The sequence below is a fragment of the Octopus bimaculoides genome, chromosome 8 (genome assembly GCF_046866305.1).
Source record: "Octopus bimaculoides isolate indiv1 chromosome 8, ASM4686630v1, whole genome shotgun sequence".
In the NCBI taxonomy this organism is placed as follows: domain Eukaryota; kingdom Metazoa; phylum Mollusca; class Cephalopoda; order Octopoda; family Octopodidae; genus Octopus; species Octopus bimaculoides.
The window spans coordinates 29167497-29192401 of record NC_142935.1 but is presented as its reverse complement, the minus strand read 5'-3'; the positions used below and the strand labels follow the sequence as shown (position 1 = coordinate 29192401).

General features: G+C 36.1%; 1 protein-coding gene across 3 annotated transcripts; it reads right to left on the bottom strand.

The window, feature by feature from the left end:
* Window positions 1-367: 367 nt before the first annotated feature.
* On the bottom strand, window positions 368-24880 carry LOC106880873 (M-phase inducer phosphatase 1). 3 transcript variants are annotated; one of them, XM_014931025.3, is made up of 15 exons: window positions 24275-24880; window positions 19380-19438; window positions 18911-18962; window positions 16457-16481; window positions 13185-13325; window positions 11669-11800; window positions 11391-11492; window positions 11162-11278; window positions 8419-8553; window positions 7781-7885; window positions 7609-7671; window positions 5608-5706; window positions 4887-5020; window positions 3718-3835; window positions 368-2767 (listed from the first exon to the last, which is right to left on the bottom strand). In XM_014931025.3, the coding sequence occupies exons 1-15, from the start codon at window positions 24409-24411 to the stop codon at window positions 2630-2632; spliced, it is 1557 nt and encodes a 518-aa protein (XP_014786511.1). In that variant the 5' UTR covers window positions 24412-24880; the 3' UTR covers window positions 368-2629. The 3 variants fall into 3 exon arrangements, with proteins under 3 accessions (XP_014786511.1, XP_089212365.1, XP_014786513.1); XM_089356239.1 differs by lacking the exon at window positions 24275-24880 and adding an exon at window positions 19599-20000; XM_014931027.3 differs by lacking the exon at window positions 11669-11800.
* Window positions 24881-24905: the final 25 nt, after the last annotated feature.

The window sequence follows — 24905 nt, the reverse complement described above, 5'->3', positions numbered from 1 at the left end:
AGACTATAGAAGACATTTGCCTAGGAATCTTTAACTACAGGTCAAAGAAAGCCAAATTTTAAATAGCACAAACCAGAACATCTAGTTAATCCCCACTGCTAATGTGGAAAGGTGAGCCCGTTCTTTATACAATCTAATATCACCACCATTTTAATGATCCCTTTTCCATGCCTGTAGGTGATATGTGGAAGTTCCAAAATGAAGGACATTGGCTATAGAAAATGTCTCAATAAAACTGACCTATGTATAAAAAGTGGATGTTAAAATGACAAAGCATCTTAGCATCCAGCAGCTAATTTGAAAATTCAAGAAACCAAGAATTACATATTACGGTTAACATAAAATGAGCAAAATCAAACCCAACAAATTTGAGCACATATTTATTACGGAATTCCAACAATTTGTGAGATAAGAAAAACCAGTTTTCTTTCTTAAATGTCCAGGGACAGAGACAGGCAGACAAAGACAAAACAAGTGTAGTTTATTTGCCACATTAACTTATAACAATAATTGCTATAAGTAAATATTACAAATTTTAATGTTTTTCATTAATTGAACATATTTTGCTGAATTGGAATAACAAGAAAACACCTCAAATATCAATTAAGAACAATTATTTTGTTTTCCACTATAACACAATGAAAGAGATGAAATGATCAAATAGATAAGTTACTGAACTTGTCTCGCTGTGATTTCAAATTCCATGCAATTTTATATGAAATGTGTGTGTGTGTGTTGTTTTTTTTTAAGTAGTGGTGGCTGAATACTCAGATGCATTCTCATTTGCTTCAGTTTAACCAAGTTGCTGTGGGTTAGAGTACTTAGATTTCAAAGGAAAAGTCAATAACAGTTGACCCTCCATGATACCCAAAGTGCAGTTAAGAAATGTTAGACATTGGATAAATAATTTTATAGCACAATAGTCACAGCTGGCCAGAGAGGTGGCTTACTGGTTAAAACATCACTAATTCATGTTGATTATATCCAAGAAAAAAAAAACAAACTCAACTCTTATTTACTCAAAGTTCAACATGAATGAAGGTATCTGTCAGTGGCTATGCAGATAATGTTTTTATTTAGTTCAAATATGTTAATATATACACAATTTATGTACACCACTTCCTTACACTTCATAAATTAATAAAAGGAAATGATTCTGAAAAGAAATTCATAATACTTTGTAACAAAATTACATGTTGAAGGATTTACAAATTACTTGAAGGTGATGTGAGGTTAGCTGGTTTTTTAAAAATTTATTCGAAAATTTCTTTACATGATGGCTACTTTATGTGTAACACAGCTTCTAAATATCCTAAACAGTAATATCAAGATAATTTCACAATATTACAGAAAATCCTGGCAAATATCAAAATGTTTAAATTTTATCAAAAATAATTTTTATTTTGTGGAGTTGAAATTTCTTATTTAACATCCCTAAAAATTATTCACTCTTGAACTATAATAAAGTAAGCATTTAAAACAGGAAAATATTTGCATCTTTTTATAACTAATAATACTCTGGGAAGTTTAATTTTATAATAATATGGGCACATTTACCGAAATTAAAAGTTGAGCAAGACTTAATGACTCTTGTTATATTCTTTTAAAGAAAAACGAATCTGGAAATGAGACTAAATTACTCACAGGTTAAATTTATAGATAGCTTAAAAGATTCCAAGATAATCAAGTGGATTGGTTATAAAAATTGTTTTCTTTTCTTGAGTGATTAAATTTCATCTTTCAATAACTTACAGATATTTCAGCAAGAATTCATTAATCTAATTTAACTTTGAAAATTAGAAATTAAATTGCAACTAAAATCTCATCTCATTTGAAAGGCTTCAATTGTCCAAGTTGTGGCAACAATTTGTTTTTAGATATAACTTTCATGAACTAAAGAAACATGAAAATTTTACTAGAAAAGCTCTAATTGATTTCATTGATAAATAGCTTTTGCTAAAAAATTATTTACATTAAAAATATATATATAAAGATGAATGATAATGGTGTGAAAAGTTTGAATTTAAAAAAATTATGGTTCTTTTCATTTGTTTGATGAAAACTTTGTAAAGACACACTAGAAAAATATCCAAGAAATATTCAGAGAAAAACCACATTTGTTCTGAAAATAAATAATGTGATTCCAGAATTGTAAGAAAAAGCCATACATCTTCAACATTGATTCACATCACAAAATAATTAGATTCCAGCCAACCCACAGAAAGAGAGAGAGAGGTTCTACTGAAGGTTATATTCTTTTGCCACCTGACATAGATTTGGTTTTTATTAAGTTAAAGAATATATGAAGCTCTAATAGTTAAATAGATGGTGAGTCTATCAAACATGTATTTAACTAAATATAAGATCATACATTGATAGTAAAATTTTCATTTCTAACAGACAACATGATAAAATGAAAGAAACAAAAAATTTTTACAATTCAATGAAGAACATAATTGAATTTCCAAATAGATGATTTCTTTTGATTCTTCGCTAATGCAATACTAACATTCCACACAGCACTTATGTAATAATGACGCAGTAATACTTTTTCCAATAAGTCGTTTTATATCTTTCAGCAAACACTCAAACACACACAAAAATGAATATTTTAGTGAATCTGTAATATCTAAAAGTTTAACTGCCGTAAACCACTTCGATGAGTTCTTTCTCCAGCCCATGACCTAGATTTTCCTCGGAAGTGTTTCAAATCACTGGAATGATCACTGTGTAGCATTGGCTTGTAGGTTGGAGGTTCACAAAATTCCTGCAACATAAGAAATAACTTATTAACTACAATTTAGAATTAGCTGCATTAAAAACTACTTTATATATATATATATATATATATATATATATATATGAGAGGTATTGGTATCTAGTAGACCCAAGTTGGAAGGTAATGCTATGTAAGGACCATAGTTAAACTATCAGTTCAATAATGATATGACTGAGGAATAATGCAGATCTTGTATGAGCACCATCATCACCATAGGACTGGCCATTCTAGAGCACTGCTTTGAAGGACCAAACTAATCACCCCCAGTACTTATTCTATCAATCTTTCTTGCTAAGCTGCTAAGTTACAGGATAGAAACAAACCAACACGAATTGAGGACAAAGTAAGGGAGACAAACACAGACATGCAAGTGATGGGCTTCCTCATTGTTTCCACCTTCCATATTCCTTCACAAAGCTTTGGTCAGTTTGGGCTATAGAAGACACTCAACCAAGGTGTCATGCAGTAGGACTGAACCTAAATCCATGTGGTCAAGAAGCAAATTTCTTAACCACACAGTCACAAAATTTAAACTTGAAATTTAAAAAAAAAAAGGTAATTTACAAGAAAGTAAATATAAGAATCTATTATGAAGTGAAATACAAAATTAAATTTTAAACATTTTATCTCTGGTATTTAGCAATGTATCTTCCAAAATCTGGTATGATTCCATTTCTTCTTGAAACACTTAAATTACTAAGCTTTTGGTCTTTCATCACAGTAATTTCTGATTTAGGGTACATGGCCAGCACTTTTTGAAAGAATAAATACTTGATTGATAGTGTACATTATTGACTCTGACAGAATGAGCCGACCTCAATGAGATTTGAACTCAGAACATAGAGAACCAGAAGAAATACTTCAATGGACTTTTCTAAGTGATGCTCTTACATTTCTGCCAACCCATTGCCCATAAAAAGAAACTTAGAAACAATTACCACACATTTCTCGAAGAAAGCTTTGTAACCACCATCAAGAATATAAATTTCGGGGTAATACAGAAATGGATAACAGCTTTCATTTGCATTTCGGTCTCTGCTTCTTAGGAATTTTGCTCTGAAATTTTAGAAGTGAGAAATATTAGAAACTTTAGGAGAAAGGCTAATTTACAAACACAACACATGGTATTGCAATTTAATCCTTTAACATAAACCTGACAGGTCTAGCCTAAATATTCTTATCTGTTTTATGTTCAAACCATTCGGATCTGGCCTCTTACTCTTATCTTACAACAGCCTCAAAATAAATAATCTCAACACTGAATTCTCAAAGCTACAATGTAAATAAATTAGCATTACATTTGACAGAGTAACCGGAATACTAAAGAGTTAATCCTCAACCATTCTCATAGCATTCATGAAACTCAAGACAAATTAAATACTCATGGCACCAAATATCAGAAGAGTGAAAGACTCAGGCAGAATATAGGCCCAAACCCAAAACAGCAAAATTACATTAACCCTTTAGCATTCAAATTACTCTGTTAAATGTATGGATTATTTGTTTACAGTTTTGAATTAATCATACATTATCTCAGCTTTAAGCTTTCAATGATGTGACTATTTTTACAGTAACATAGAATAGTAGGCATGAAAGGCTGGTTTGAACATACAAGGTAAGGTATGGGATTGAACCTACAAAGTTCACATCTGAGGCAAAAGTCTGAGCAAGGTTGTTTTGTAGAAGACCAGCAGTCTCCTATACATACATAGTAGTCTCCCTTCTCCACACCACCGATGTTATCTAAGGGAAAGGCAAAGGGGCTGATACAGCTTGGCACCAGTGACATCACAACTCATTTCTACAGCTGAGTGAACTGGAGTAACATGAAATAAAGAGTCTTGCTTAAGAACATAATGCACAGGCCGGTCCGGGAATTGAACTCGCAACCTCACGATTGTAAGCCCAACACTAACCACTGAGCCATGTGCCTTCACTGAACATGTAATTGGTAGAATAATTGAGCCAGATATGGCTGGTTTCAAAAGCTAGAGGATTAACACATTCATTGCTAACACCCTACTTCAGTCATCTCAACATTCTACAAAATTCAAAGAAAGAAAGAAACCAGTCCTACAAAGTTTAAAATAAAAGCACAACTACTTACAACTTTGGTGCTCTTTCAGAAGAAAATTCGCAATGGAATACAACAATATCTCTTTTTGCTGAATCACTAATTTTTGGGGGATTTTCTAAAAATTTCTTATAAATGCTGTTTTCATCATAAAGATTTTCTGCTTTCTGAAACAAAGATTTCAATATTTAAATATTTCGCATGAAGCATACTCAAATCTTGCTAATATTTAACCCTTTAGTGTTCACATTATTCTGCCATAATTAATGCTTTTTTATCCACATTGTTTTGAACTAATCATGCATTATCTTGTAGCTCTGAGGTTTTGATGAGGTAGCTGTTAATCTTTAAAATGTTATTGTCGGGTTGGTGTGAAAGACTAGATCTGGTCAGTTTGAACATAGAATAGGCAGAATACTTTTGGCTGGATATGGCCGGTTTAAATATTTCACAATGAAACATACTATGTAGATAAGTAAATAAGTTACAGTTGTTTAATGAAACTAGTCTAAATTCATGATTATTTTAGAATTTAATTGAAACTCACAAGGGGTGTATTTTGGTCAGAAATATTGTAGCGAAAGGGTTAAGGCAATGCCCCAGCATGGCCACAGTCTAATGGCACCAAACAAGTAAAAAAGATAAGATAAATAATGACTTGAGAGCAGATATAGAAGATCACATGGGATCAGACATGCCACCCAAATACCTTAAGTCATAGAACTGAAAAGAGATCTTGAAAGGTAAAACTTACCTTAATATGTCCACCTTCAAATTCATACGGATAGCGACAATCTATTATGGAGTAAGAATTTATTTCATAATCATAGTGCCCGTGTAATAATTCTTTTACCTGTCAGTAAAAATAAAAAGGAGAGAAGTGTTTGACTAGAAACCATTGAACTCAACCATGTAACAATGAAAATAGCATGCCATTAGTAAATTTTTCCAGCGATGAGGAGGAAACCAGGCTGCTGGAGTTCTGCAGTGCAAATGAACTTATGGTTTGTAATACTAACTTCAGGAAACCTGCCAGTCCCCTATTCACCTACCGATCTGGTGGACACACTAGTTAAATTGACTACCATTCTCACCAAGAAATGGGAAACATGGCTACTTATAAATGCCAAAACCTTCCAAAGTGAAGAATACACCCCATAACATAGATTAGTTGTTAGTGACTTCAGGATCAGAAGACAACCAGTATGGAAAAGAAGGGTCTGGAAGCTTAGGGATCCTGAGAAAGGACAGATTTAGAAACGTATTACTCAAAGCTTTTGATAAAATAGAGGAGAATATAGCATCACATGATGTGGAAGACAACTGGAGGTTCCTATGGGATAATCTGTTGAGGGCTACTGACCAGATTTGTGGACAGTGCAAAGTCCCCTCTTGACCTAAGGTAACATGGTGATAGAACAATGTAGTTGTCAGGGCCATTAGGGAAAAGAAACAGGCATGGAAGGACTGGAAGAACAGTGGTAGCAGGGAATTGTATCAGATTGCCAGAAGGGAAGTAGATAAACAAGAATTTGCCAATGTTCTGCACTGTGAGGACCAAAGACTTGAAGCATTCCATGTTGCAAGAAAGTGTGCAAGAGAAAATTGTGATGTCGTAGGAGAGAAATGTGTCCGCATGGATGATAGTTCACTTGCATTTAATGAGGTTGCAAAGCGAGAGACTTGGAGACGCCACTAGGAAAGGTTGCTAAATGAAGAGAATCTGCCGAATGTCGACTCAACAGAGGAACCAGCTATCTGAATTGACAGGTAAAGCAGTTCAGGGTATGAAGACAGAGAAAGCCCTCGGCTCATCAGAAATCCCCGCAGAGATGCTTAAAATACCTAGCAGTGTCAGCTATAGCCTAGTCACTTGTATAGTCAATCAGGTGATACATGGAGTCATACCCAATGACTGATGTGGCAGCACCATAGTCAACTGCTACAAAGGTAAAGGTGATGCATTAAATACAAATAATTACAGAGGTATCCAGTTGTTGGATCAGGTAATGAAAGTCACAGAGAGGGTAATAGCCCAACTAATTAGGGAGAGAGTTTAGATGAGATGCAGTTTGGGTTTGTGCCAAGGAAAAGCACCACTGCTGCTATATTTCTGGTAAGACAGCTGCAGGAGAAATACCTAGCTAAAGATAAACTTCTGTTCCTGGCTTTCGTTGACATGGAGAAAGCCTTTGACAGGGTCCTCCTGATCCCTTATCTGGTGGTCAATGCGGAACTAGGGATAGATGAATGATTAGTGAAAGCTGTACAAGCCATGTACAGGAATGCTGTCAATAAAATGAGGGTTGGCAACGGGTATAGTGAAGAATTCCGGGAAGGGGTAGGGATCCACCAAGGATCAGTCCTCAGCCCTCTCTTATTCATCATAGTCTTCTAGGCAATAACAGAGGAATTTAAGGCAGACCGTCTCTGGGAGCGCCTCTATACTGATGATTTTGCTCTAATAGCTGAGTCACTATCAGAACTAGAGAAGTTTCAGGTGTGGAAGCAAGGCCGAGAATCGAAGGGCCTTAGAGTCAATTTAGCAAAAACCAAAGTCTTAATAAGTAGGAGTTAGACCTGCTGCCTTATAAATTTTTAATATTAAAACATGCAAACTAACTCTGTAATATTTGAGTCCTTTTAATCTTTAGTGAGACAATATTGCCTATCAAATCAACACCTCCCACCCTTACACCCAACATCACACAAACTGAATACAACAAAATAAGGACTTTTTTATTTTTTTACATACAGTTTGAGGAGTAACTGACTTCAGATATCCATGTTTTCCAGTTATTGTTGGTAAGCAGTATGTCTGAAGAGGAAAAACAAAAAGAAAGGGGTTTGGAAAATTTAGTCTCACAACAAAGACTTTCTCTGAACAAAATTCAACAAAAAGTATATACAACAACTTAATCATTTACCTTTGATGCATCGCCAATTAAAGATGGATTATGTGATATTCTCTGAACAGCTGCCTTGATCTGAGCCTCTGTCTCTGAGTGAGAACGTTTTAAAATTGGGGATATCTATAAGCAAAAATCAGAAGATTACTTTCACTTGCTCACAGAAATGTCACTCATGTATTACCATGATGTTCTATCCCATGAATTTTCTGTTTTATTTCTACAATAATTATTCAATTTCAGGTATTTTAAGTACTAGATTAGTAGGCTCCCTCATCAAGCTAGGAACAGACATAGCAGTGTGGTTATGAAGCTTGCCTTGTAACCATGTCATTTCAGGTTCAATCCCACTGCATGGTGCAAGGGGCAAGTGTTTACTACTATAGTCTTAAGCTGGCCAATGCCTTGTGAGTGGATCTGGAAGATGGAAACGATGTGGAAGCCTATTGTGTGTGTGCGTGCGCATAAATATACACACATACATATATACAAGAGGGTATTGATAAGTCCTTGGCTTTTGGTAAAGGAAAATACAGGAGAATCTTTTTTGATTGTAAATTCTCGTGTATGTCGAGAAAACACTACAAGACTTTTTTAAGAGTTAAAACAATATACATCAAATTCTTACAAGTTATTAAAGAATTTTGAAATTTTACCTTTCCATTTGTCGGTCTCCGCCGTTTTTGATAGACAGGTGTATTCTCATCTTTTATTCGATCACGCTTGTTTATGGAACGTCTTCTCACGTCGAAGGATTGTGTGCGGAATATGGATTTTGCAACACGCATAGTCTAACAAATGAGAAGAAACCGTAACAGATTAATGTATGGAAACTTACAGATGAGAAATACTTCAACATCCAATGATCCAGTGAATAGAACTTACAGTGAACCTGTATAAAGGCTGAAATGACAGCACAATTTATGGGGACCTGAGACATAGAGCAACAGAAAATCAGAAAAATTTCAGTTAAATTACAAGTGAAATTCTATTCTTATAGCTGTGTGGTTAAGAAGCTCACTTTGCGACCACAAGGTTTTGAGTTCAGTCCCAATGTACATCAACATGGGTAAGTATCTTCTAGTCCCAGGTCAACCAATGCCTTGCGAGTGAATTTGGTAGATGGAAACTGAAAGCCCATCGCAAGTGTGTTTGTGTCTCCTCTATCCACTTGATAACCGCTATTGGTTTGCTTATGTCCCTATAACAATTTGGTAAAAGAATAAGCACCAGACTTTAAAAAAAAAAAAAAATGAAGTACAGGAGTGGATTTGTTCAGTCAAAACCCTTTATGGCAGTGCTTTAGCAGATCTGCAGTCCAAAGACTGAAAGACGAAAAAGGTTTACGACAAGGAAATAGGAGATTGAACAGTTGCAAAATCAAATGCAATAATTCTTAAATGTTCAACATTTAGTTTGTAAGCCTGTGCTTTCATCATCAAGACTATTTTGACAAAATAAACTGTAACTAAACTACCACAAACTCATAGTAAAAGGATGAATATTTTCAGCAGTGATTTCAACTAAGACAAGTAACAAACTGATATCTACAATAACTTGTAAAAGAAAAATTTTCACTGACTGAATATTCATTACCTGGCCTATATTTTCCAGCAAAAAAGTTGAATTTTTCAAACCAAAATTTACAATCAAAAAAGGTATATTGACCTCTATTCTAAGATAAGTTTGGGGGACCTAAAATTTCCATGTGAAATGCAGCAGGATTGGGAAAGATAATGACAAGCTTTGAATGTCTACATGATATGTAGGGATCTAGCTTCACCCTGCCTGAGATTTGAAACCAAATCCACCTGCTTGTTGCTTCTCAAAATGAGCGGGAAATCTTCCCCACACCAGATGATTGATGAAGAAACACTCAACACCCTAGGACCTGTGCTGTCAAAGAAAGGTCAGTCCTTTAGTTAAGGTTTGACCTACATAACTGACCACTGTCTATATAACAGAATTTCTTATCTCTCCCTCTTATGTGTCAGCTATGACCAAGGAGCAACACGCTCTTTTGTGTTAGCCATGACCAAGAGCAGCACTTTCCTCGGCCACAAGAAAGATGATGCCACCTCTATCCTTTCCAGTCAGCACTGTGCATTCCTTACTCTTTCACTGTCTATTGACAGACATCCTTCTTCTACATTATCAACTACTAACCAGCAAGCCATCTTTGTTGTCCCTATCACTAGAACTGCTACAGTCTCTTTACCTGTCAGGCAAACGAATAAACATATGTAAATAATATTTCTTCCTTCTTGGTGTCGATTCTTTGATGTTTACTGTTATTCTGACACGAGAACCTTGAAGCGTTACATCTATACACTCGATCATTTCAACCTGATATAGCATATCACATCCAGCCCGCTACATGCATTCAACTTGAATGCCTGAAAATATGGCATTTTTCAAATGTGAGGAGCCTTAAGTTAGAGATTACCAATGTATTTTTTATCCAAATTTCATGGATCTAACCCTTTAGCATTCAAATTCAAACCAACCGTATCAAGCCCAAATAGTCTACCTATGCTACCAGATCTGACTTCTCACATTTACCTTACAATGTCATTCTAAAAACAAACAACATCTTTGAAATCTCAAAGCTATGAGATAATGCAGGATTAATTCAAAGCCAAATGCATTAAAGGAGTGCCTAAAACTCATACAAAAACAACCGTCTTAGAATAAATGCTTTAACCCTTTAGCATTTAAACAGGCCACACTCAGCCAAAATATTCCAATTGTTATGTTCAACCCAACCAAATCCAGTACCTAGCACCTTCTGTACAAATGTCATACTAAAAATAAGCAATCACATCACTGAAATCTCAAAGCTATCTCATAATTCACGATTAGTATGAAGCACTGCATTTGACAGAGTAATCTGAATGCTAAAGGATTAATTTTTAAAACACTTGTTAAATATAAGCCAAGGAGTGGCTGTGTGGTAAGTAGCTTGCTTACCAACCACATGGTTCCGGGTTCAGTCCCACTGCGTGGCACCTTGGGCAAGTGTCTTCTACTATAGCCTCAGGCCGACCAAAGCCTTGTGAGTGGATTTGGTAGACGGAAACTGAAAGAAGCCCATTGTATATATGTATATACATATATATATGTATGTATGTGTGTGTATATGTTGTGCATCTGTGTTTGTCCCCCCAACATCGCTTGACAACCGATGCTGGTGTGTTTAGGTCCCCGTAACTTAGCGGCTCAGCAAAAGAGACCAATAGAATAAATACTAGACTTACAAAGAATAAGTCCTGGGGTCGATTTGATTTGACTAAAGGCAGTGCTCCAGCATGGCCGCAGCCAAATGATTGAAACAAATAAAAGAATAATAGAATGAAAGAATATATCAAAACAAAAGAAAATAAAACCAGTTTTACTTACAGTTGGTGTGTCATCTAAGGAACTTCCAAATCTGTAGCTGTTTGTGTTTTCAGCATTCTCCAAAGCTTGTGAAGATAATGGTGCTTCAATGAGGCTTTTAATGCTGTCTGATACTGTCTATAAAGCAAAACAATTATGGTACAAGAGTTTGCAGAGGACAGAAGAAAATATAAATGAATTAAACGCCACCACAGAGCTAACCATAATTAAACATGGATGTGAGTATTACCTCTGCTGCTGTGTCCATTGTTTCCAAATGATCAGAGAAACCATCATCTCTTTCATTCTCTGTTTTTTTGGGGCTGTTATCTCGTTGCAAAAATTCAATATCCTGCAGGTAACAAATGGCACTTCATGATTAAACAGGTTGCAGGAAAATTACTGACAAGGACATAAACAAGAAAAAGAAGAAAAAACACAAAGACCTAGAAGCAAAATTTCTAAAGCAAAAAAAAAAAAACGAAAGCCTAATAATTACAACAGGCAGAATTTTTAAGCCTCGCATACCTCTTTCTTTATCAAAGGAGCTGAGAGAGAGCGATGAAATTTTCGATTGATCTCGAAGTCCAAACTGTCCTCAAACATTTTCACTTTACGTGGTGGCATTCCCAAGGGTGGCACAAACTGAAACTGGTCCTCCTATCAATGGAAGGAAGGAGAGGGAGGTCAGACTAGTGCACACACACAGCCTTACAGTTAGTTGTCACAAGTGTGTCAAGCTTGGAGTGTATTCCAGTTGAACCACCAAGCTAACATTCAGCCCTCATAAAAACTTGTTTAATTTTTTCTTTTTGTAATAAAAACATTTGCAATATGCTTCAAATATAATTACCTATGTAAACCAAATATTCTATAGGAATTTCAACAGAATTCCATATCCAGCTAAGTGAATAAATTAAAAATTTCAAATATAGAGTTAGTTCATCCTCAGCAACATGGAGAATATAGAAATTTCCAAATTTTGACAATTGATAATTAAAATGTTCAAACCGTATTTACAGTTCAGGCTAACTTATGTCCTAAAATAAATAAAAAAAAATTAAAAATTGGTTATCATGTAAAAAAGAAATATGTAAATATCAATGAAATTCTTACATTATGTCTGCATATATATACAGGGTGGGTGAAAAGTAAGCAGGCGCTAAAAATTGGCAATAAAATCCATATTCCTTTCAAAAATTTATTGAAACAAATGATACATGTTCTTTATTACATGAGAAAACGAAAGTAAATCTTCATATTTTAACTTACGCACTGGTGGCATCAACCAGTTTCCTCAAACTGGCAATGAATGGAATTTACAAACCTTCTGAAGGACAGTCTGGGACACCATCGAGAACCTCCTGAATTCGTGTCCCCAAGTCCTCCAGTATGCGAGGTTTTGTCTTGTACACCTCCACTTTTGTGTAACCCCACAGGTAAAAAAAGTCACATGGAGCGAGATCTGGACTTCCAGTCTTCAGGTTTTAGTTCCTGCACATACTGGGGTTTCCATGGATGAAAATTCAATTCTTTATGCAACACCGTATGTATTGTGTCTTGTTAGTCCACTCTCACGAGCTACTTGAGATGTGAATTTTGTGGGCTGCGATGAAACATTTCTTGCACTGTTGCCATGTTCTCCACTGATCAGGATCACTTCTTGCATCGTTCACAGAACCTGTGGTCATCAGCTTTGTATGACAACACTGTCTCTGGACATAGTGTTGCATGCTTACCTTTCCATGGATGCCACCACCTCTGAACCAAAAACAGAATTCCACACTTCATAGCGTGCTGCTATCTTAGCTCGCTCTTGAACAGTCAAGCGACTGACCATCGGGAAAACAAGAAATAAAAAATCCCCATTAGTGTTGTCTGTTTAAAAAATGTTTTCATCGTGACTTCAGTGAAACTGAACATTCTAAAAGCAACTTCTAATGCCTTGTTACTTTCCAACCACCCTGTAGACATCATACCAAACAAGAGAAAATAAATAAAAGAAACATTGAACAATATAATTCCATGAGTTTTAATTACTCACCCTTTCTTTTTCATAACCCAAGCCACTGTCTCTTGAATTGCTATCATCTTGTTCAGTCTCCAAAGGACTATCCACGTATTCAAAGTTTTTCACATCAAATAATGGAGGTGCTTCACTATTTGTAAGAGAACTCTGTTTTAACTAATGAAATAAAAATCTAACAGTTAATTTTTGGCAAAATTAGCCTATTTACAAAATACATATAAATCTGACTGGAAACAACATGTGGTAATTATGTCTTTCAGTAAAGTTGGGTTCCCATGGCCTAGACCAATGATTCTCAACCATTTTTGCCTACGGATCCCATTGATTCCTATTTTACTCTAGAGAATGAATGGGAGAAAGAGAGGCTGCCGTATGTCGACCCAACAGAGGGACCAGCTATCCGAGTTGATAGTACCAGGGTAGATAAAGCAATTAAGAGTATGAAGACAGGGAAAGCCCCCGGCCCATCAGGAATCACTGCAGAGATGCTCAAAATATCTGGCAGTGTTGGCTACAGCCTAGTCACCCGTATTACGAACCAGGTGTTACACGAAGGAGTCATACCCAATGACTGGTGTAGCAGCACCATAGTCAACTGCTACAAAGGTAAAGGTGACGCTTTAGATACAAATAATTACAGAGGCATCAAGCTGTTAGATCAGGTTATGAAGGTTACGGAGAGGGTCATAGCCCAACTAATTAGGGAGCGAATCAATTTAGATGAGATGCAGTTTGGGTTCGTGCCAGGTAAAAGCACTACTGATGCCATATTTCTAGTAAGACAGCTGCAGGAGAAATACCTAGCCAAGGATAAACCTCTGTACCTGGCTTTCGTTGACATGGAGAAAGCCTTTGACAGGGTCCCCCAATCCCTTATCTGGTGGTCAATGAGGAAACTTGAGATAGAAGAATGGTTAGTGAGAGCTGTGCGAGCCATGTACAGAGATGCTGCCAGTAAGGTGAGGGTTGGAAATGAGTACAGCAATGAATTCCGGGTAGAGGTAGGGGTCCACCAAGGTTCCGTCCTCAGCCCCCTCCTATTTATCATAGTCCTCCAGGCAATCACAGAGGAGTTCAAGACAGGTTGCCCCTGGGAGCTCCTCTATGCTGATGACCTTGCACTAATTGCGGAGTCACTATCAGAACTAGAGGAGAAATTTCAGGTGTGGAAGCAAGGTCTAGAATTGAAGGGCCTTAGAGTCAACCTAGCTAAAACCAAAATCCTAATAAGTAGGAAGGTAGATAAAACACAAACCCCTTCAGGTAGATGGCCCTGCTCAGTATGTAGAAAAGGAGTAGGTAGTAACTCTATAATATGTACCCGGTGCAAGCTATGGACACATAAGAGGTGCAGCAATATCAAAGCAGGTTAATTAGGATGTTAGTTTTTGTATGTGGCAGATGTTCAGGTGCAATAAAGACTGTAAACAAACAGGAAACAACTTCTATCTCATTCCAGGGTGAAAAACTAGAGGTAGTCGATAGCTTCCGCTACCTGGGTGACCAAGTTAGTAGTGGGGGTGGGTGCACTGAAAGTGTAGCTGCTAGAATAAGAATAGCCTGGGCAAAGTTTAGAGAGCTCTTACCTCTGCTGGCGACAAAGGGACTCTCACTCAGAGTAAAAGGCAGACTGTATGACGCATGTGTACGAACAGCCATGCTACATGGCAGTGAAACATGGGCTGTAACTGCTGAGGGCATGCGTAAGCTCGCAAGGAACGAAGCCAGTATGCTCCGTTGGATGTGTAATGTCAATGTGAATACTCGTCAGAGTGTAAGTATCTTGAGAGAAAAGCTGAACATTAGAAGCATCAGTTGTGGTGTGCAGGAGAGACGATTGCGCTGGTATGGACATGTGGTGAGAATGGATGAGGATAGCTGCGTGAAAAAGTGCCACACCCTAACAGTTGAGGGAACCCGTGGAATAGGTAGGCCCAGGAAGACCTGGGCTGAGGTGGTGAGGCAAGACCTTCGTACATTGGGCCTCACCGAGGTGATGACTACTGACCGAGACCTTTGGAAATGTGCTGTGCGTGAGAAGACCCGGCAAGCCAAGTGAGATCGTTGCCAGTGCCCCTGGACTGGCTCTTGTGCGGGTGGCACATAAGATGCACCATTTTGAGCGTGGCCGTTGCCAGTACCGCCTGACTGGCCTACGTAGGATTTTCGAGCGAGATCGTTGCCAGTGCCCCTGGACTGGCTCTTGTGCAGGTGGCACATAAAAGACACCATTTCGAGCGTGGCCGTTGCCAGTATCAACTGACTGGCCTTCGTGCGGGTGACACGTAAAAGCACCTACTACACTCTCTGAGTGGTTGGCATTAGGAAGGGCATCCAGCTGTAGAAACTCTGCCAAATTTAGATTGGTGCCTGGTGTTGCCATTCGGTTTCACCAGTCCTCAGTCAAATCGTCCAACCCATGCTAGCATGGAAAGTGGACGTTAAACGATGATGATGTACCTCCATGTGACAAATAAAAAAATTTTTTTTTAAATCGCATTATATTGGCAATATGTTGTACTTGAGAAGATCTGTCAAGGCAAGTGAAATCAAAGCATTATGAATAAATCTGGCAGATGGAAACTGAAAAAAGAAAAAAAAAAAACCCCATCAAACTCTAATCATAATCAAGACTGTTAGAGGCTTCAAAATTGCTTCAGTTGTTAGATCTCACTATTATTGAGGATCTCTCCAGATCAAAGACTATCCTTAACATCACTAGGGCAAGGTCTCAGTGACTAACCCACCTCTTTAGGTCTAGAAATTACTTCATCTTCCAACAATTGATATTTCCTGAATCTCAGGTGAAGGCCATAATAGAATGATTGCCCTCACAACTGAGACGGTGCTGTTGCTGCTGCAAACAGAGACTGCATCCAGAAAAGGGACATCTAACTGACTAACATAAAGTTGTTCACACACATGCGTTCCATCCTCTGGTCCACAGGTATGTTATCTCATCTCAGCCTTTTCAGCTATAATGATCTTAAACTCCTCAGAGCTGACTGGGTTCTTGCTACCTCTCTACTCAGGCATTCCTGACTTATTTGTCTCCCCTCCCACTACTCCTGCCCCATACCCAGTCTCTCCTTCACAGAACTGAGCCGCTAGAACTCCCTTGGTTATATCTTTTTTGAAGACATTAACTTACAAAAGTTCAAGAGAACAATTAATACCAACAATTTCACCAGAATGTGAAGGATCCAAGCAATGCCATTTGTCAAACAAAGTGAAATAAGCAAAGAAAAAAAAATTACTATATCAAAGATTTACTAAATATTACTTACAAAGGAAGGATTCTGTGGTTTGGTTCTGAAATCAAACATAAAATATGCTGTTATTTACAGAGCCATTTAAAGAACTGAATACAAGACAAAATTCTGACATAGCTTCAGAATTACTTCCTTTTAAGAAAACTTTTTTTTTTAATCCTTAAAGTGATAGTAGCCTAATACTTGTTTATAACCATCACAGGACGTTAAAACAAAGGAATGCTCAAACCCAAACAGGTGTCATTCAGTTTCCTCTACCAAACCCATTTACAAGGCTTTGGTTTGCCAAGGGACACAGAAAACACTTGCCCAAGCTGTTGCACAGCAGGACACAAGGACCATCATCATCATCATTTAATATCTTCCTTCCATGTTAGAATGTTTTGGATAACGAGAGAACTGCACCAAACCCCAGTATCTGTTTTGGCATGGATTTTATAGCTGGATGCCATTCCTGATGCCAACCATAGATATAAAATGATGATAATTTGAACCCTCTACTTTTCCATGCCTGCATGTGTCATAAAAATTCACTGTGACACATTTTCTACAGTCAGTTGTTCTTTTTGTCATGGATTATCACTCGACTCCAAGCAAGGTAACATTTTCCCTTAGTCTGGACAGGTTTTTACAAATGTTACAAACAAACAACACTTCTTGTATGACAAAGACACACACAAAAACGACAGGTTTTTCTTCAGTTTCAATGTACTTAATTCATTCACAACACTTGCTTGTCCAGGGGTATATTAGAAAACATTTGTGTCCCCACCACCCCCACTTTGCACATTGGAATTAAACCCCAAATTATGTGGTTGTGAAGCAAACTTCTAACCAACACAGCCATGCCTACATCTACATACACACATTTACAAGGAAAAGGCTGACAGCTATTTTGAGGCTTCAATGTTCAATGGCCTTGTCAGACTACTGAAGCTGACAGACAGCTAAACTTTTAATGTCCCCACCATCTTTTTTTCTTTTTGGTAAAAATAAATTCAATACTCTATATAAATGTGTTGAGGGATCCTTTAGTTAATGCATTAGTTTCCATGTATAACCAGACATAGCACACAGTCATCTGACTGCAACCATGCTGGAGCACCACCTTTCGTCGAAGAAATCAACCCTAGGACTTATTCTATGGGTCTCTTGTCAAACCGTTAAGTTACAGGGATGTAACACACCAACAATGGGGGCAGGAAGACAGACACACACACTATATATATATATATATATATATATATATATATATATATATATAATCACCATTTAATGCTCATTTTCCATGCTACTCCAAGTTGGGCGGAATGGAGCTGGTGAGCTAGCAGACTGTGCCAGACTCCAGTCTGCTTCGGCCTTGTTTCTAATGTTGGATTCTCTTCCTAATGCCAATCACTTTACAGAGTGCACTGGGCATTTTTTATGTGGCACCAGCACGAGAAATCACCAAGTAACTTGCAAGACAAGGCTCCTCTCAAATGAGTAGGGAGAAGTGTGATTACATGTTAGAAATATATTTTGATTTAAAAACTCGTCTTGGTTTGTGTAAACTCAAAATTAAAATATAATTAAATATAAGAAATTTCGAATAAAAAATCTTTAAGATCAATTAGTGATTTGATGTACAAAGAGAAAAAAATTAGACATAGGAATTTTTTCTCATGTCCTTTGTTTAAATAGCAAATAGTATGTTTCACTGTATGAGAAGGGGAGAGTGAAGAAAAGAAAAATATATTGATAAGCTTGTCTACTCCCCTTAGGAATCTTTTCTTTAGAAAAAAGAAAATAGCCACCAGCTGGTTTAGGACACTATTCTAATCTTGCAAAGCATCTCTCTCTCTACCCGTGTCCACAGCATTTGGCTATAGCAAGCAATTCGATTGGTTGCTCTAACAATAGGCTAGTTTCTGAAGTGCATGCCCTGTGAAGCCTTTGTTTTCTGCCTCCGCTACTTACATGATTATAGTAAAGAGGTAAAGAACAGCTGAGACAATGTGAATAGAATCAGCTGTCTCCTAGAAAAATTAAGGGAGAGGACTAAGTAACAACACTAATTTAACAGACATACAACACATAAGCTATAAATATTGGGTTCCACTTTGAACAAAACCATTATTCTCCATTCGTTCAAGTTACTAAATCTTCTTACTCCGATACTAAAACTCATGAAAACATTCACTAAAATGAAAAAATTACTGTTAAAGAATTTAATACAAGTTTTTGATTAAAATCATACAATTTTTCATTCATATATAATTATTATACTATTAAACAATTTGTACAAATAAACAGGCTATTTATCAAATGTCAGAGTTTAACAAAAAAGCAAGGGTTAATACAATATTGTTAATTCATTATTGAAAGAAAAAGAAAAAAAACGAAATATATATTTGGCAATTATATAATGCAAAATACCTAGATATGAAAATATAAAATCGTTTCTCGTGGGAGGGCTATCAAACTCACCTATATTCCTCGGAAGGTGAATAAAACGGAGTCGGAGAGTCTTTAAAACAATCTGAGAAATACAATTATAAGGAAAGAAAAATTAAATTCTTAAAGCTAATTAATAAATCGTGAAGAAAACAAATTAATTCCCCCCAGTGTAGTTAAACCACACCAACTAAATAAGATATTAAATGCATTAAGATATTATAAACATTAACCATATAGACCCATGCACGCAGATGAAGTCAACACACAAACTACTTAGAATATTTTTCTTTTTACAAAGAAACTCTAGAAATAAATATATTGTCATTAAAAGACACTTTTATTAAATCGATAACGCTGAAAAAGAAAAATGTCTTTCTTATCATTGATCACAAAAATTTGAAAATGATATTTGCAATGTAAGAAGTTCGCAATTCAAAAATTGAATTCTTGATACCTGTCTCTCTTTAAAATCTTGGAAGAAATTAAACATTAAAATTACCTGATAATATTGGCCCACTATCCACGGTATTTAGCGATAAACGTCTTTTGGGAGTTGACCTGCAAACATAAATTAAACCATATTCACACTGTAAATAAATAATCAGTTCGAAAACGTCAAAATATTTATTTATCTATTTTGATCTGAATCGTTAGTGACATGGCAGAATCGTTAGCGCGACGGACAAAATGTTTAGCGGCAATTCTTCCGGCTCCTTACGTTCTGAGTTCAAATCCCACCCAGGTTAACTTTAACCGCATCCTTTCGGATGCCAATAAAATAACAGTGAGCACTGGGGTCGATTTAATCGACTGACTTCTTCCCCATACAACTGGCTTGCCTTGTATCGAAATGTAAAGGTAATGACCTTTCCAAACATATACTCCAACAATTAAATCCGCCTTAACAGAACAGTAAACCACCGAAGCGTGGTCACTTCTTGATATCGAAATCAGGAACAAATTTCAAGTATTGCTCAGTGACAACGCATAACCGGATACAAACTCCCATTGCTTAAAGGGCGTTATAACCGTTTCGGCAAGATCGTTCTTTCAATTTAAATTACATATGCTAGAGAAATAATTTTACTCGCAATTTACTAAGTCCCTACAGTGTTGTTTCAGTGAAAAAAAAAATGCCTTCAAAGTACCATGATTCATAAGATAAGAAAAACGTTTTTTTTTTTTAGCCATAATTTTTTTCAAATATTCTCCAAAATTTTCGGGTCCCCCCCCCTTTATTTCTTTTTCTTTTACAATTTTACCTCCTCCACTTTCATAAAAATATGGGACTTCGAAGGACAGATAGCCATTCCAAACATCTACCATTCATACTAACAACTATAACGTAATCAAAATCAGGACATTTAAAGAACCAGTTTAATTGTCCAATAAAATTTCAAGAACAGAATGACTTGTTAACAGCATCTCTTAAAAGGACAATGACCCCGAAAGAAAAGCATAGAGACTGGCGTTACTGGAGGCAAGGGTCTCTTGAATAAAATTTTAAAATCTGAAAGAATTTTCTTGTCTCAGTTGTCTGCGGTCATGCTGGGTTTTAGTCGAAGAAATCGACCCCAGAGCTTATTCCTTGTAAGCCTAGTACTTATTCTATCGCTCGCTTTTGCCAAACCGTTAAGTTACGGGGATCTATTCAATAGATCCAGCTACGGGGACATACATACACCAGCATCTGTTGTCAAGCTATGACAGGGGGACAGACAGACACACACATTTTTTAAATTCTCTTTTTATTTCTTTCTGCCGAAGAGCGTAAGCTGGAAACGTAAGACTCCATTTTTCCCGGGAGTTAAAAAACTAATACGCATGCGTTGCTACAAATGAAGGAATGCTACACACACACACACACATACATACGGCGGGCTTCTTTCAGTTTCCGTCTACCAAATCCATTCACAAGGCTTTGGTCAGCCACGCAAAGGGACTGAATCCGGAACAATGTGACTGGGAAGCAACCTTCTTACTACACAGCCACAATGTCTTCCAGTCCTTCAAATGAAAGACTTAACTGGCATTTAAGCTTTTATGAGCAAAAAATTTAATTAAAAAATACCTTTAACAAATTTTAGGAAATTTCAATAAATGTTAAACATATAATGTAGAGCAACCAGAAAGTTCATAGTTTTAAGTTCAAAATAGCCAAGTTTGCCTTCAACGAAATAGCCAAACCGATAACAATTTCATACATTTTGCCCCAACATTCTGAATTTCTAAAATTCAAAACATAGAAATCTGAAGACCGTTTTAAAAAGAAACTACAAAAAAGTTCCTCGGAGGTGGAGGAATACATTCGAAAACAAATGCGGAGGATTGGTTGTTATTTCTAGGGGGACCAACAGCCACATATAGGTTCCCTCGCAGGGATCGTATTTGGAATGCGGTGAATAGGGTGCGGTAATGGCGAGTTTTCAATTGCAGTACTTAGCAAATGTTTAATCTTTTACTTGTTTCAGTTATCTTTTACTGCAATCATACTGAAACACCTTGAAGGGTTTAAGTCAAATAAATCGACCCTGTACTTATTTTTTAAGTCCAATACTTATACTATCGCTCTCTTTTTGCCAAACAGCTAAGTTACGAGGACGTAATCAAGAGGTGGGGGAAACATTTACACAAAGTGCCGCACAGTGAAACTGAACAGGAAACCTCGTGGCTGTAAAACCATTTTCTTAACCACATAGCCATGTCTGCGCCTATTAATCATGAACAATTTAAGACTTATTTCTAAATCACTCAACTTCATTGTTCGACATTTTAACATTTCTAGCGCAAAAGGCGATGAGCTGGTTAGATCGTGAGTGAGCACACCAGACAAAAATGCTTAGCTGCTTCTCCAACATCAGGTTCTGGTCGAAATTCTACCGAGGTCGATGAAATAAGAACCAATTGAGCACAGGAGTTGATATAATCCTCTTGCCCCCTCCCTCAAAATTTCAGGCTTTGTGCCTAGACTTGAAAGGTTTATTTCTAGTCCAATTACTTTTCATTAGATATGTATTTACATTCCGCGACTCATTCTTACAAATAATTTGTCACAAAAGTTACACGTATTGCTCTTTATTGTTAGAATTTCAAAACAGATTACAATACTAGTTTGTCCTTTTTTAACAGTGCAACACAATAAAACATTTCAAAAGAAGAGCTGTATTTTAGGTCATTACCATAGCAAGTTCTGTTCAGAAAGATTCCTGCACGATGAAGTTGACAACAAAAAGGGTTTATTTTGAAAAATGTGAAATAAGGGTACAATGCGTGATTTTTAAACAGTATCATCAAATAAATGGTAATGTTAAAATAGATTTATAAGTATAATGCCCTGAAATGAGCCATTGGATGACCAAGGTGACGAATTTGAGTAGCAAGTTCTCCAACAGGAGACAAATTGTCATAAGGTTGAGAGATCACTGGAAAAGAGGATATCTTAAACAATTACACCTATACAGCTTCTAATTTACCATTCTCTTATCATTTATCTTGGAAATTGTGGTTAAAATAATTGCTCATTCAATGTAATGTTCTTTATGGATAAAGTTTCAAATCAAGAGATTCTAGTTCAAATATTAATTGGTGAGCAATTTCAAATTTGAGCCAGAGGAGTTACTCCATTGCTCAGATATCAATTGAAGCTTTACAGCAACTTTTTACCAATTTACGAACGTAGTCGACGTTTATGGCGCGAATTAGTTATTCAAACAGGTGACATAATTACAAGTGCATGTAAATAGAGGACAAAACTGGATATGTACAATTCGTCATCAGTTAAGAGCTGACTTGTTCAGTAGCATATATGCTCACAAGTCATGGTCCTGTATGAGAACACAATGACTTCATTTACGGATGGATGCTGAACAAAAATGAAAATCACAGTAAAATATAAAAAGTGTAAGACTGAAACTTAATCATGACTGGTTATGAACCCTAACGGATTTTTTTTTCTTTAAATCTTACGAGTAAGCCTTCCAATATAAAAAATATATATATATTTCCTCCCAAATTTGTCGTTTTTGAAGAACGGGTTTATCAAAATATTTTGTTTCCAAGCTGAGCAACAAAGAAAGTAATGTGATAAGTCGGTTATAGGAATCAGTACATTGTAATAGATGGGATATTTAAAAAAAAAAAAAAAGTAGTTTCAGCAAAAAAATAACTAGGAAATTAAAAAAATTTTGCGAATTACTTTTGACTAAAGAAATTCAATTTTTAATAAATTTTCATTTAGCATTAAGTCAAGAATAATAATACAGAACATGAGACAAGAGAATTTTAAAGCCCTGCTCAAAACAGAATCTTGAGAAAAATATTGCATCACTTAATGTAATCAACTTTGTTATGAAATATACCAAGGGTTTTTATATTGCAAAATAGATAACTTCAGAGTAATTAAATTTGAAATCAAAATATATAAATTCCTATGTTTAGAAAGTACTAAATTTAAAAACTAAGAACAAAAAGAGAGAAGGTTGAATTTTCTTATTTAATATTTTATGAAGTGATTATTAGGTAGCCAAGAAAGTAAAGCGCTCCAGTTAACTCAATGTATTTCAACATCTATGTTCCTCTCAGCCCCGAGTTCAAATCCTGCCGAGATCGACCTTTTTTTTTATTTTTAAGCGTCGATAAAGTAAAAATCGATCCAACTGACTTGAACCAGTTAATGAACTAATCAATTTTCAAACTTTGATAAGTTACATATATAGGCCAGGCGGGGATGGAGGGAGGGGTGACAATTTCAAATTTGAAACCCTAACATTGTTTGTCGTCATTACGAAAACAGAAAATTGGTGAGAGAGCAGAGTAAAGCAATCCTTTCCTGAAGAAATGGAGAGAGAGAGAGAGAAAACGAGGGAAAGAGTAAAGCAACCCCTTTTATCTAAGACTAAGGGCAGAACTAATTGAAACGTGATGAGTGTCAGTAGAGAGAGAGTGAGTGAGAGGAGTTGACACCGATTGGTTGACACCAAACAAACCAACAACTTTAAACTGATTGTCTTTAGGGAAATTAATTCACACATGCAACAATAATACATCAAACTAAACGTGCTGAGACACGTGAATATAATACTTTCCGTTTATGAATGTCCTCAAATTAATTTTACTCAAAATAAATATACAAAACGCAACTAAAAAAATAGAAAAAAACAACGCTAGAAAAAGTTTAGTGTCCAAAATTAAAAGATATATTAAACAACTAAATCATGTTAATTTATAAATTACTTTTGGTAATACATTAAGCATTAGACATAGAAGGAATAAAATAAAAAAATTATTCGTCAATTCTAAATAATTTCGAAGTGTTTCATCAAGAGAGGCAGCAAAAAGAAAACAAAGCTAAACACCATATGATGAAGTTTAATTATAAAAAGAAAAATGATTTACCTGTCAGTTCGAAGTTCACTTAGGTTCATCGCCAGATTTGTAACAGGGGAATGCAAGTTTCCATTGTTTTCGCCTTTAGTTATCGACGAATTACAATCTAAAGCCATTATTTGTAACGATCTTCCAAAACTAGACATTTCAAGAGTTTAAACGATGGTGCTTAGCTGAAATTCGATATATTTACGATTATAACAAGCAAGAACTACTCAAAACTAGACTTTCTGGTAAATATCAACAGAAATTTCTAGTTAACGCTGTCCTCGTGTCTCTAAATCTCTCCAAGAGGGTTTAATACCGATTATCTCAACCACAAAGAAGTGTTTAGTAAATAGCTGTAGGCGTGATTAAATAATTTTAAAAAAAACTCATTCAACCTTATTTTTTTTTCTACAAACTAAGAGGCACAGGCGTTTTGTGGGGTTTTTTTTTGTTTGTTATAGGGTAAATAAATAAACGTTACAAATAGTTATTATCGCAGATGACGTGTAAATGTACATTCGTGGTTTTTAACGCCAATTCGGTGTGCTAAAAGAGCACTAGGGTGGCGACTGGCCTAAGACTATCTTGGTCAACTAACAAGGAATGCTAAGAAAACGTCGGCGCCACAATTTTCAAACATAAATTTATTCGA

Bases quoted from the DNA above. Each gene is read 5' to 3' on its own strand.
- LOC106880873 (XM_014931025.3), bottom strand. From the start codon at position 24,411: ATGTCTAGTTTTGGAAGATCGTTACAAATAATGGCTTTAGATTGTAAT. The intron at 11,801-13,184 runs GTGAGTAATTAA...TTCCATTGATAG, and splicing joins TGGGTTATGAAAAAGAAAGG to GAGGACCAGTTTCAGTTTGT. The intron at 7,886-8,418 runs GTAAAATTTCAA...TTTTGCTTATAG, and splicing joins GGAGACCGACAAATGGAAAG to ATATCCCCAATTTTAAAACG.